The sequence below is a fragment of the Danio aesculapii genome, chromosome 7 (assembly GCF_903798145.1).
Source record: "Danio aesculapii chromosome 7, fDanAes4.1, whole genome shotgun sequence".
In the NCBI taxonomy this organism is placed as follows: domain Eukaryota; kingdom Metazoa; phylum Chordata; class Actinopteri; order Cypriniformes; family Danionidae; genus Danio; species Danio aesculapii.
In genome coordinates, this window is record NC_079441.1 from 68485192 (window position 1) to 68499454 (window position 14263).

General features: G+C 39.0%; 1 protein-coding gene across 1 annotated transcript in view; it reads left to right on the forward strand.

Moving 5' to 3' along the window:
* Nucleotides 1–2657: 2657 nt before the first annotated feature.
* Nucleotides 2658–14263, forward strand: part of frem1a (Fras1 related extracellular matrix 1a) — a 65987-nt gene continuing 54381 nt past the window's right edge. The window contains exons 1-7 of the mRNA XM_056462409.1: nt 2658–3061; nt 5705–5799; nt 6178–6491; nt 8362–8558; nt 9941–10264; nt 11382–11490; nt 13798–13929. Coding sequence (XP_056318384.1) covers nt 2831–3061; nt 5705–5799; nt 6178–6491; nt 8362–8558; nt 9941–10264; nt 11382–11490; nt 13798–13929 — 1402 coding nt within the window. The 5' untranslated portion in view covers nt 2658–2830. The remainder of the gene's footprint in view (nt 3062–5704; nt 5800–6177; nt 6492–8361; nt 8559–9940; nt 10265–11381; nt 11491–13797; nt 13930–14263) is intronic.

Below are 14263 nucleotides of genomic sequence, written 5' to 3' on the forward strand. Positions count from 1 at the left end.
ATTAAAAAAAATAATTCTCAGGAGGGCTAATAAGTTTTCATCCAACTATATATATAATAATATATATGTCTTCTCACAGTTTTTTTTAGGAATTATTGTTTGCTGCTCTATCGCTGTATGTGTTAATTATTCATTATTTTAATTATTCATTCATTCATTTTCTTTTCGGCTTAGTCCCTTTATGTATTATGCATCTGGGGTCGCCACAATGGAATGAACCGCCAACTTATCCATCATATGTTTTACACAGCGGATGCCCTTACAGCGGTAAACACCCATACACACTCTTTCACACACATACACTATAATATGGTTTATTCAATTCACCTGTAGCACATGTGTTTGGACTGTTGGAAAACTGGAGCACCAGTATCATGCAGTCCTATTTTTAATGGTAATCTTCATTGGTAATCCACCACAGTTTTCAACATTATGATCAGAACTGTTGCTTGAGCAATAAATAAGCGTAGAATTATGATATCTGAAAGATCATTGGACACTGAAGACTGCATTAATGATATTGTAAAAAATTCAGCTTTGAAATGACATTAAAATATTCACATCAGCTATTTTAGATATCCTTTTTACAATATTTTATTGTATTTAAAAGTGGACGGCACGTTGGCTCAGTGGTTGGCACTGTCGCCTCACAGCTAGATGGTCACTAGTTTGAGTCCCGGCTGAGTCAGTTGGCATTTCTCTGTGGAGTTTGCATGTTATCCCCGTGTTGGTGTAACAAAACTGTTATTCTTTGAGATATTAAGATGAATGCAAGTCTTGACATTGATCTGTGTTTCAGTGAATTTCTTAATGCACATGTTGTTGAATGATATCCCGGCACAGTATAACCTTAAGTTCTTAAAATGTCCACGAACTGTCACGGTTGATGATGCATGCGCTCCTTCTGTCATGTCACGTGGGATTGTTTTGTATTTCTGTTGTGTGTTGTGATCACGTGACTCACCATTAGGATCAGCTGATCTGGCTTCAGCACTGTTGGCACTTAGCTTCTTCTATTTAACAAGCGTTGTTACGTGCTTCATTGTCAGTTCGTTACACTTGTTTATGGTCTCTCTGTGTTTTGTCAGGAACCTCGATCTGTTACTCTCTTGGACTCTCGGTCACCTCAGATTCGACTACTTCCTCTTTCGAGGCTGGATGTTTTTGTGTGGTTGATTCTTGATTCATTCATTAAATTTTACTTGCAATTGGATCCATCTGACTAGTGTGTTTCCTGAGCGTTACACGAACACTTTACAGATCCAGAAATTCCCAGCATTGTTCTTATATCTGTTTTTAAGGATTGTTTGGCAACACTTTAATATAATGGTCCATTGGTGTATTTACTAACATGAACAAACAATTAGTAATAGTTTCCGGGCTGGTTTCCAGCCATTTCCAGCCTGGTCTTAGCTGGCCAGGCTGGAAAATGACCAGCCAAATCCAGCTTGACCTGGTTTAAACTGGGCATAGCTGGTTTTGGCTGGGCTCCCAGCCTGGCTAGGCTGGTCAAACTGGTTTTAGCTGGTCATTTTCCAGCCTGACCAGCTAAGACCAGGCTGGAAATGGCCAAAACCCCTCTAAAACCAGGCTGGTCGACCAGCTAAAACCAGCCAACCAGCCTAGGCTGGTTTAAGCTGTTTTTTTCAGTAGGGTATTCACCTTTGATAACATTAGTTAACATTAAGTTAAAAAACAATAGTTCTAACTAATTAACTAGTTAGTTTTAACTAAAGTCGAGCCTTTTTTTTTAACATTAGGCTTAAAAGACCCATGGGTGAGCAGTGTTGACAGATGAGACATCTACACAGTGGTCATTTTCAGGCCCTCGGGATGGCTTAGAGGTCAAAGGTTATCTTTTAAGTCGACATCTCACCTCTACATGACAAGACTTTCTCCCCTTCACTCAGCAAACATGTCAGAGAGAAGTGATGGAGATGTTTTAGCCTGGCATTGAAGACCACTTCACTTACAAATGCTAGATATTTGTTATGGAGTTGCATCTTCCTTGTTTATTTAATGTTTATTAGTATTTATTATTTATCTTACTTGGCTTAATTAAACACATTTGATGCACAGATCATATTTCATTCAATTATGAATTGTAATATGCACATTATGATGCATGTCCACGTTTTAGGTCTTAGTAACCTAATATAGCTTTAATCATACTACTGCTGCTTCTGATATTTTTAATTAGTCTTTAATTGAAGGGTTTTGTGTTTTAGTAAATTTGTATTTGTTTTTATTTGTATTCTTTTTTATATCCTATGACTAATAAGAGATTTAAACAATAATTTCACTGACTTACAAATGCTTTACAATTAAAGAATATTATAAATAAAATATATATTTTTAATGTATGTCTGCCCCAAATACACCACAACTAGAGAAATATTTTTCCCCCAATTCTGTCTACCTTAATATTTAAGTTTAGCTTGAATATGTGATATTATTATAGTTTCATTATATATTTATATATATTCACAATTATATATGTTAATATATCAAAAATCTTAAAATAGGCCTCATTTTCTTAGTTGGTGACATACAGAGTGGAGAATTTTAGTTTGTGTTTATTTATTGGTACACGTGTTTGTGTTAAGGGGACAAAATATAAATGTTTTTGTTTTCTTTTCAGATATGCGATAAACAGAGTGGTGACAGGACATTGATCCATGATCCGAAACCAACAAGCAATGATTCTGATCATCTCAAAAACTGGAGATGACTTCGCATGAAAACATTGACTGGACAAAACAAGACCAAGCAGCAATAGATTCATCTATTTCCTTACGCCGTACATCCTGATCCACACAGACTGAACACAATGACTGTAAAAAACAGTGTATGTGTGTGTTTTCTCCTGCTGGGCCTGATCCAGCAGATTCAGGGGTCTCTGGTCAAAACCAATGCTGTGCTGAAGGTGAAGAGAGGTCAGTCGGTGTTTCTGCAGGAGGATGATCTGCAGTTTAATATTCCCAGAGCCAAGGATTCGTGCAAGCTGGAGGTGGTGCTGAATGAGCCAATCACACAGCGGGTCGGTTCTCTGACGCCACAGGTAAACACACAGCCATCGCTGATCCATCAGATATTCATGCCAACATGACATTCGTATCTTCATCCAGCTCAGGGTCTTTGGAAATAAATGTATCAGCCTACATTTTTGTAAATGTAAAATATATTACTCTGCTGTGTTCAACATCGGTTCATTGGGAAAATGTCCCCAGCGATACAGTTGAAGCCCTGAATTATTAGCCCCCCTGTATATGTTTTCCCCCAATTTCTGTTTAACAGAACACACTGAACACATCCTAAACATAATAGATTTACAGTAATAACTGATTTCTTTTATTTTTGCCATAAGTGAAGTTTATTTATAAACTAATTTCGAGAGGATCATGTGATTATGATTGAACACGGCTGGTTCTGCATTAGCTATGTATGATCCACCAATCAGACGATTCCTAACCCACTATAAAGAGCCAGGGTTTCTCACCACAGTGAGATTTGATTTGAAGAATCCCGCCTTCCACCCCTACTCCTCCACCTTTCCCTTTATAGGGTGGCACGGTGGTCCAGAGGTTAGCACTGTTGCCTCACAGCAAGAACGTCACCGGTTCTAGTCCTTTAACAGGCCGGCTGTCGTTTCTGTGTGAAGTTAGCATGTTCTTCCCCGGTTTCCTCTCACATTCCAAAAACATGCACTACAAGTGAATTGATCAATCTAGCACTACAGTCAAACTCTCATCCAGCAGCATGTCTTCATAGCAATCATTTTAGTCATCAGCCCCTATCAAAAAGGGGAAATTGTTGAGATCTACCTGAGCTCAAACTCCCCTCTCGCCCTGCAAACGGGAGGGAGCCCAAGGCTCAAGGACCTTTTGAGCTCAGGGCTCTCTCCCGGGACAGCATGCCAAACTTGCTTATAATCAATCATCAGCTAAGTGTGAACTCTTGAATGACAGTGAATAATATTTGCATAATCAATACTAGTTTCAGCTTAAAGTGACATTTAAAAGCTTAACTATGTTAATTAGGCAGGTTAGGGTAATTAGGCAAGCCACTGTAACAGTAGTTTGTTATGTAGATAATCGAGAAAAAAAAATATTGACCTTAAAATGGTTTAAAAAAAATCAAAACTGCTTTTATTCTAGCTGAAATAAAACAAATCAGACTTTCTCCAGAAGAAAAAATATTATTGGAAATACTGTGAAAAATTCCTTGCTCTGTTAAACATAATTTGGGAAATATTTGAAAGAAAAAACATTCAGACGAGGGCTAATCGTTGTGATTTCAACTGTATTTCTCAGTTCTCAAAAATGTAGCCCTGGGTACATATTTCTAAGCACTGAAATAGTACACAAAAACAACTTTAGCATGCAACACAGGCTCATTGTGAAAACGTAGCCCTGCGGACGTTTCTGGAGATAGCGAATTACGTAGGCGGAGGTACGTATGGCTGCATTTCATTTCTTTAAACCAGGGGTCACCAATCTTGTTCCTGGAGGGCCGGTGCCCTACAGATTTGAGCTCCAACTCTAATCAAGAACACCTGAACAATCTAATCAAGGTCTTACTAGGTATACATGAAACATCGAGGCAGGTGTGTTAAGGCAAGTTGGAGCCAAACTCTGCAAGGACACCGGCCCTCCAGGACCAAGATTGGTGACCCCTGCTTTAAACGAACGCTATGGGGTGGTGTGACGCCGTTCCTTTTCGCGTTTACAAGCTGACCGCTTACCTCCGTATGGACGGCATTTCGGCTGCAACAAGTTTGTCCCATTAGCGCACCACGTCCGTTGGCTGATTTGCGATGCAGAGAGGAGTTGACCACGAAGACAGGGGTTCGAGTCCGGTGAAGAGCGGTTCCAGAAAGCAGGTAAGACAAAAACGGAATCCAAAATAAAAAACAAACAAGTGAATAGCGGGGTGAGGATGTGTTAAAAAACAAAGTCAGACGAGGGCTTTTATTTTTTTGGATTGCTTTTGAAACGTGTTGGTTGGGTTTAGGGAAGGGGGAGGGTGGGTCAGCCGATTGTTCGTTCAGTCAGTCAGAAAGTCTGTCCAAAAGTAAGTCGACAGCGGCCTCTGGTGGGTTTACGTGAGAACAGCAGCGCAAATGGCACTCGCTAGGGAAATTTGAGATCTCGAAAAGCGTACACGGTTACCTCTGACGGATTCGCGAAAACAAAAACTGCAGAAAAACGTGCCGCCGGGACGTATTTCGCGGTCTCCATAAACGTCCGTTGAGGTACGCTTTCAGAATGAGCCTGGGTTGTTAACATGTCTATGATCCATAATCGAATGTGTACATCTTGGCCACTTATCTCCACATGGACGGCAGAGTGGTCAGTTTGCTTGGTAGCTCACCCTGTATGGTGTTGTACTTGGGAAGTGGAGTGGATCTGGTTTGAGTACGGTTCCAGAAACCAGGTTTAAAAAAGCAGTGTGAAATTGTGGTAAAACTATGCAAGAGCGATGTGCTTTTCTTTTCTCCTTTGCTTTTGAAAACACTATATTGGGCTTTGGGGAGGGTGTGGGTCAGTTGATCGTAGGGTGATATATTATGCACAACAAGCCAGTTGGCATCCCATGGACGTGCATAAGAAGTAAATGACAAGTATGAGAAAACATAGCCAAGAAACAGAGCTATATGAGATTGTGTATTTATGAGAATATGTGAGATTGTGTGTTTCAACAGGTTTTTGACTGTCACTTTTTGGCTGATGAAGTGAAATACACTCATAATGGATGTCCAATTTTAAAAGAGGACACTGTTAAACTTCGTCTCTACAGGTATTTGTTTTGATTTCGTAAACCAGTATGGATATATATAGAAATACTATGATATTTGGTAACACTTTACAATAAGGTTGTATTAGTTAATGTTAGTTAATGTATTTACTAAAACAAAACATTGTTTTATTTATCTTTCATTTATCTGTATTTATTGATCTTTATTAATGACTTTCCCCCTCTGATGACATGTAGAAAGGGAGATCGCCAATTAAAGTGTTTCTGCAGACTGATTTTATGAAGTGTGATTAACAAAAATAAAATTATTACATGTTTACCATTAAAAGCTGGTCATATTCACACACTGTTGCCACACAATTATGTTTAAACCCCTTATAAAAAAGATTTTTTGCCTTTAATGTAGATTATGTTGTTTAGATTTACAGAGACGGAGACGTACAGCGAGCTCTTCTCTCTCCGTGTTGAAATCATGGAGCCCGACTGTAACATCATTCAGTTCGGATCACAGCATCTGGTGGTGCCTGAGTTTTACGGCCTCTCGAATGTCCTGGATGGAAATGTTGTGTCTTTCAATTATGAACACAGACACAATATCGAGTGCACAATTCGGTTGACGGATCTGGAAACGTATTTACCTGTTCACGGTCAGCTGGTGACTGGAGAACCAGAGAAAGCAGACGGGCCCAGAGGAGATGAACCCGACAGCTTTGTTTCTCTTAGGAGACAGCTGGGTAAAAACCATCAAATTATTAATTCTGTTTTCCAAAATTATTAACTCATTTATTTTTTTTCGGCTTAGTCCCTTTATTAATCTATGGTCGCCACAGCGGAATGAACCGCCAACTAATCCAGTTAATGTTTTTACGTTTTAAGTACGTCTGGCTGCATTTCTTCTTTAAAACGAACGCTTTGAGGCGGTATGACAACGCCGATGGCTTCTGTTTCTTTTCGCGCTACCAGCTGACTGCTTACCTCCATGTGGACGGCTTTTGCAGGGTTCCAGTCTGACAAAGAACGGTTCCAGAAAGAAGGTAAAACAAAAACAAAAGACAAAAAATAAAATAAACAAGTAAATAACAGGGTGAGAACATGGTAAAATCTGAAAAAGCATGGTAAAAACAGGTGGGCGCGAGGACTTTCCTTTTTCTGGATTGCTTTCGAAAACACTGCCAATCGGTGCTTTTGAAAACACTATCGGTTGGGTTTAGGGAAGGGGGTGGGTGGAGGTATCGGTTGGTAGGTCAGTCAGTCAGTCAGTCAGTCAGTCAGTCAGTCAGTCAGTCAGTCAACAGTGGCCTCTGGTGGATTTATGCGAGAACAGCAGGCGCAAATGACATTCGCAACAGAAATTTGAGATCTGAAAAAGCATACACAGCATCCTCTGGTGGATTTATGCGAGAACAGCAGGCGCAAATGACTCTCAACATACATTTGAGATCTGAAAAAGCATACACAGTGGCCTCTGGTGGATTTGTGAAACAAAAAACTGCAAAAAAGTACCTCCTAGGACGTATTTTGTGCTGTCTAGAAATCTATACAGTCTTCTTTCTGTTATAAGGCACTTGGTAAATATTTTTTTGTAATTAAAATGTAACAGGAGGACTAATAATTTTGACTTCAACTGTATATGGATTTTTTGTTTGTTTGTTTCATTTTACAACCTAATGTCAACTTTTGACCCAAGCTGTTTGCTATTTCAAAATATAATTATGCAACCCAGGCTCATTATTGATACGTACCCCTATTTACATTTCTGGAGATCGCAAAATACACCCCAGGAGGTACGTTTTTTTGTAGTTATTGTTTTCATGAATCCACCAGAGGCTACTGCGTATGCCTTTTCAGATCTCAAATTTCTCTCGCGAGTGCCATTCGCGCCTGCTGTTCTTGTGTAAATCCACCAGAGGCTGCTGTCGACTGACTGACTGACCTACCGATACCCCCACACAACCCACCCACCCACTTTCCTAAACCCAACTGAGAGTGTTTTCAAGAAAAACCCTCGCAGCCGCCAAATTTTTTACCACATTTTCAGATCTTACCATGTTCTCACCCTGTTATTTACATGTTTATTTTATTTTTTGCCTTTTGTGCTTTCTGGAACCGTTCTTTGCCGGACTCAAACCTCGTCATCGCGGTCAACTCCTCTCTGCGTCTCAAGTCCACCGATGTACGCAGCAGAAGTAAGCGGTCAGCTGGTGGCGTGACAAAAACCGAACCATCCCATAGCATTCATTTTAAAGATGAAATGCGTAGCTCTGGCTACATAATTCATGCTCTCCAGAAATGTATACGGGGGTATGTTTTCACAATGAGCCTGTGATGTAATTATGGTATAGGAGAGAACTATTAGGTTTTCCACAGAATACTGTATTTTAAAATTGACGGATGCAAAATGTTATTCGCAGACAACTTGGATTCAGCAGAGCTTATCAAAATTTTAAAGGTATCATGTGATTACACGTTCTGTACACAGTAATATTAACAGAAACATTGCAGAATATCATTGCATTTAAAACAGTGAAGCAAATGATAGGATGATTTCTGAGTGATCATTTTGTAATTTAATATTGGTGCATGACTTTCCCCCCTGTCCTGCAGATAACAAAGCCAGAGCTCACTGTAAGACTGACGACTGTCTGAAGGGTCTCAAACTGCTGAAAATCACCAAAGTGCCATGCGATGATTTCCTGATGATGGGCATCCGCTACCAGCACACCGATCCCCCGTCTCCACATACAGATTACATCTCCATCAGACTGGACCTCACAGACACTCGGAGCAGGAGCATAGTAAAGGTGTTAATCCTAAATTCACATTACTGTGTTGTTCCGATTTCCCCCACAAGTCCAAAGACAAGGGGTACAGGTGAATTGGGAAAGCTAAAATTGTCCGTAGTGTATGTGTGTGAATGAGTGTGTATGGACGCTTACAAGTGATGGGTTGCAGCTGGAAGGGCATCCGCTGCATAAAACATATGCTGGATAAATTGGCGGTTTATTCCGCTGTGGTGACCCCAGATTAAGAAAGGTACTAATCCGAGAAGAAAATGAATGAATGAATGAATGAATGAATCTGTAGTTAAAACACATTCTCCATGCCAGATAAAGCAGATTCAGCCTCTGGAAGTTATTAGTTAGATAAGTTAGATCAGGTTTGGTATTACAAACAACTGGTAACACTTTACTTGAAGGGGGTGTTAATAGGACTGTAATGAAACCTTTATAATCATGATATGACACATGCCATGATTCATGAATATGAGCTGTCATTAAGTGTCATTAAATTAAATGCAAAGATTACATCGTTTGAGATGTCTTTGCTATGATAACTTGACATAAACAAATACATCATACATCTTGTCTTGGCAACTTGACTTTATCAAGACAACTTAAATCTGTCATAAACATGATTGTTGGCATCACGGTGGCGCAGTGGGTAGCACAATCGCCTCACAGCAAGAAGGTCACTGATTCAAGCCTCAGCTGGGTCAGTTGGCATTTCCGTGTGGAGTTTGCATGTTCTCCCCATGCTGGCATGGGTTTCCTCCGGGTTTTCCTCCGGGAGCTCCGGTTTCCGGATTCACTTACGCTATAGGTGAATTGAGTAAGCTAAATTGTCCGTAGTGTTTGTGTGTGAATGAGTGTGTATGGGTGTTTCCCAGGGATGGGTTGCAGCTGGAAGGGCATCCACTGGGTAACACATATGCTGGATAAGTTGGCGGTTCATTCCGCTGTGGTGACCCCAGATTAATAAAGGGACTAAGCCGAAAAGAATGAATGAATGAATGAACATCATTGTCATGAGGTCATTATAATTGTGCAATGAAGTTTCAGTCATTAAAATTTCTCTTGACCTCGAATTTACAAATCGAATTTATCATTAAAATGTCGTTAAATGTCATTAAATATTAATGATGTTGTTTTAAAATTATTTGACAGATTATTGACACTTTTAATGAGAAATTGTAGTGATTTTTTTGTTCCACTGAACATAAGAGTGATCAGAAAAATATTCTTGGCACAATTATAATACTTAATAATCATGTTTATGACAGATTTATGACAATTTATTAAGTCTTGGTAATGTCAAGTTATACAAAGTACAGATATTACACACATCAAAACCCACTATTTTACCTGAAGTCAGTGAAAGCATGTTCTGTCCATCTGTCCATCAGTCGGAGCAGGCCTGGATCCCGGTGACCATTACAGGCGCTCTGCCCAACCAGCCGCCCAAAGCTGCCTTCATGTCCATGTTCATCCTGGAGGTGGACCAGTTCATCCTGACTCCTCTCTCCACTGCGACTGTGGATGCAGAGGATGACGAGACGCCCAAGCAGAGGCTGGTGTTCAACATCACTAAACCGCCTAGTGAAGGTTTCATTACTCACCTGTCGGATCACACCAAACCAGTATCCTCCTTCAGCTGGACGGATCTGAATGACATGCTGATCAGCTTCCAGCCTCCCAACTCCAGCGCCACACACCGCAGGAACTATGAGGTGAAACTCTTTAGCACACTGTTTTTTATGTCCATTTTTTTACAGGATGTCAAATAAGCCTCTGATGTCCCTAGACGTGTGTGTGTGTGTGAAGTCTCAGCTCCAAATTTCACACAAATAATGTCTGATAACACTTTGAAACTGCACCTTTTAGGCTTTGATCCTAATTGTGTCGTTTTGGTGACTGTCGCTTTAAATTCAAATGAGATTGTGCTCTTTTCAAAAGAGGGCGGAGCTATGAACACCTATGCATCAGCATGGCAGCTTATTCAAAACAGGACTAAGGTTATCTCTGTGAAAAGCTGAACATTTAGCACAAGTGTCTCAGAAGACGGCAGTTTCTGAAGACTCTGGTGTTCATTTGTGCATCCTAAAACTCAACATTTAGGGTCTACTCACACTATGCTATGAGAACCGTGCCTAGGCCCGTTTCCTGGATCGTTTGAGAAGTGTGAGTGCTCTGAATCAGGCTCATGTACAGTTCACTTGGCCGGCCCTGGCCCGGTTGAAAGAGGTGTGCCTGAGCGCGGATCACTTGGGCTATGATGCGGTACGCTTGTAGTGTGAGTGCAAAGCGCGCCAGAGCCCGAAACTGTACTGGGAAACACCCGTTTACACTCAGACACCTCTTACGCATGTCTTTGTACTGTGGGGGTAACTGGAGCACCCGGAGGAAACCCACACCAACACAAGGATGGCAACTGACCCAGCTGGGGCTTAAACCAGCAACTTTCTTGCTGTGTGGCGACTGTACCCACTGCGCCACTGTGTCACCCCTCTTACAACTTCTCCAATTAATTTTTTATTGAAAGCAACAGATAAACAAGCTTAGCCTTCGATCGTCATGTCACACATGCGCAAATTATTTTAATATCAACATCCCTGTTCAACACGAAAATGTTTGTCCAGAAAACTTTGTTAACCACATAGACATAACATTTTAGCGAAATTTGTTGACATGACATATATTCTTATGTAGATCAGTGTGGTTTTAGCTAGAAAAATCTGTAATGTTTTACTGGAAAAGTCACCTCAAATTTTAGTGTGCTGTCTTTTTAAACAGAGTTTTTTATATCCCTCTTTAATGCAGTAGTATGCATTGTTCATTTCTGCTAAGGTGGAGTTTGAAGTGCATGATTTCTACTTTGAGAAAAGCCAGCCTGTGACGGTTCACGTGTCCATCAGGACAGCGGATACCAATGCCCCAAGAGTCTCCTGGAATATGGGTCTGTATTGAGTTTCATACACATTACTGTACTCTGAAAAAAATTATTCAAAGATGATTCCTTGGATTTACTAAATTTTTTTAATGTTACGTGGTTGTAAACAATTTATTTGGGCTGAATTTAAACAAACAAATTAAGTTGAACATTATTAAATTTAATTTGTTTGTTTAAATTCAACACAAATAAATAGTTTGCAACAGTTTTGCATGCAACACTTTAATGAATCTTTTAACAAATTGAATATTTTTATCCATTTCTCAGTGAATTAAGCCAATATATTTTGGTTCATCTTAACAAAACAGTTTTATTAAACAGATTTCTCCATTGAAATAAAAGTTTGCTTGCCTAACATCTTTAGGAATAGAAAGATTTTTAGTTTAAGAAGAGTTTTATTGCAACAAAAATGACAAATTTCTAAATTCTACAAGATACAATAATACAAGATTAACATAAATATATTCAATTCAATTAAATTCACCTTTATTTGTATAGCGCTTATACAATGTAGATTGTATCAAAGCAGCTTCACATAAAAGGTCATAGTAAATAGGAACAGTGTAGTTCAGTTTGTAGTGTTTAAGTTCAGTTCAGTTGAGCTCAGTTCAGTGTGGTTTAATAATCACTACTGAGAGTCCAAATATTGAAGAGCAAATCCAACGATGCGCAGCTCTATAGATCCTGAACCATGCAAGCCAGTGGCGACAGCGGAGAGGGAAAAAAACTTCACTAAATGGCGAAAGTGAAGAAAAAAAACCTTGAGAGAAACCAGACTCAGTTGGGCACGACCATTTTAATTTCTCCGCTGGCCAAACGTCTTGTGCAGAGCTGCAGTCTCAGCGGCGGAGGCTGGAAGCTGGCCTCAGCGAAGACTCGTCTGTCTCTGGAGCGTCACAGGAATCAGTCTCATGTTCTCCACTCCTCCATGACCACCACAGTAGCTGCTCAGGATACGGCCTGGTCCAGGATATGGAAACCTTGGGATCATCTCGTCGTTGGTCTTGGATCGAATCAGTGACTCTGCATAGTCTGAGTGCCTCGGGAAGAGTATCCCCAGATGGAAATGGAGAATAAAGAGAATAATTAGCGTAGCTGCTGTTCATAGTGTATATAAAAAAGATGCAGAACTTGTGTGGAAGCCCGCTAAGTGGTGCACTAAGTGTATGCTTTACTAAACAGATAGGTCTTTAATCTAGTTTTGAATTGGGAGACTGTGTCTGAGCCTCGGACGTTATCAGGAAGGCTATTCCAGAGTTTAGGAGCTATAAATGAGAAGGCTCGACCTCCTTTACTCGACTTTGCTATTCTAGGTACTACCAGAAGCCCTAAGTTTTGAGATCTTAAAGAGCGAGTTGGATTGTAGCGAGACAGAAGATTGGTTAGATAAACAGGAGCTAGATTATTTAAAGCTTTATATGTAAGAAGCAATATTTTAAATTCAATACGTTTATACTGGTAAAGTACTTGACAATATGTTTAATTGCAGCATGTTATTTGATGTATCATTAAAAGTCAACATGTTTAAAATATAATAAATTACAACTTCATTATTACTCGTATTTAAAAACGTGGCGTTTCAGTAAAAATGTAAGCATACTTTACTTGTCAGTATACTGTATGCAGCATTACACTTTAACTATATTATAGGCAATAGAATTATGTAGTGACATAAAGATGTTCATATGTGTAAGTTAAACATTCAGGCAATTTAATTTAACGGAATACATTTTCATTGCACTGCGATTTACTTTCAATTAAGCATTTTATAATAAAACTAGCATCACAAAATACTTAGACTGAACTTAAATGGTACTAAGCTGTATGAAAATCTAATTAAAATGAATGCTAATTAATATTTGAATCATTAAAGATCACTGGGTGATTTAATACCAGGGAAATATAAATATCACCAGATCTTAAGGGGAAAATCAGAAAGTATCTGTTGATCTAAAAGATTACAATGTGAGCTGATTTTTATTCATATTTTTTAATATTAAAGGCTCAGTTAACTAAAAATTAAAATTTTGTCATCTTTTACTGATCTTTGAAGAAACAAACTGAGTTTCTTTCTTCTGTTGAACACAAAAGAAGATATTTTTAAGAATGATGGAAAGCAGTAACCATTGACTTCCATTGTAGGACAAAAACATTTTCTATTTCAAACATTCTTCAAAATATCTTCTCTTGTGTTCACCAAAAAAAAAAAAAAAAAAAACCCAACAACCTCAAACTGGTTTTGGAACAAGTCAAGGGTGAGTAAAGGATGACACTGAATATAATTTAGATTTTTTGGGTGAATTATCTCTTTAGGTCTCAGTTTGTTGGAAGGTCAGTCTCGTCCAATCACATGGGATCAGTTGCAGATTGTTGACAACGACAACCTGAAGGCTGTGAAGATCATCACTGTGGACGGCCTGCAGCATGGCAGACTCACTGTTAGAGGTATACCTGCTGTAAACAGATTATTTATATTATCTTAAATTATCTCAGATACAGTAATATTAAAGGCACAATACGTACAATTTCTTTCATTAAATAATCTAAAAACCACAAGAACAATGTTATAAATTTTGCTCATTTACATTTAAAGCCAGAATTATTAGCCCTTCTTAATTATTAGCCCCCCTGTATATTTTTCCCCAATTTCTGTTTAACAGAGATTTTTTTCCAACACATTTGTAAACATAATAGTTTTATTAACTCATTTCTAATAATATTTTATCTTTGTCATGATGACAGTAAATAATATTTGACTAGACATTTTATTTTTCAAGAT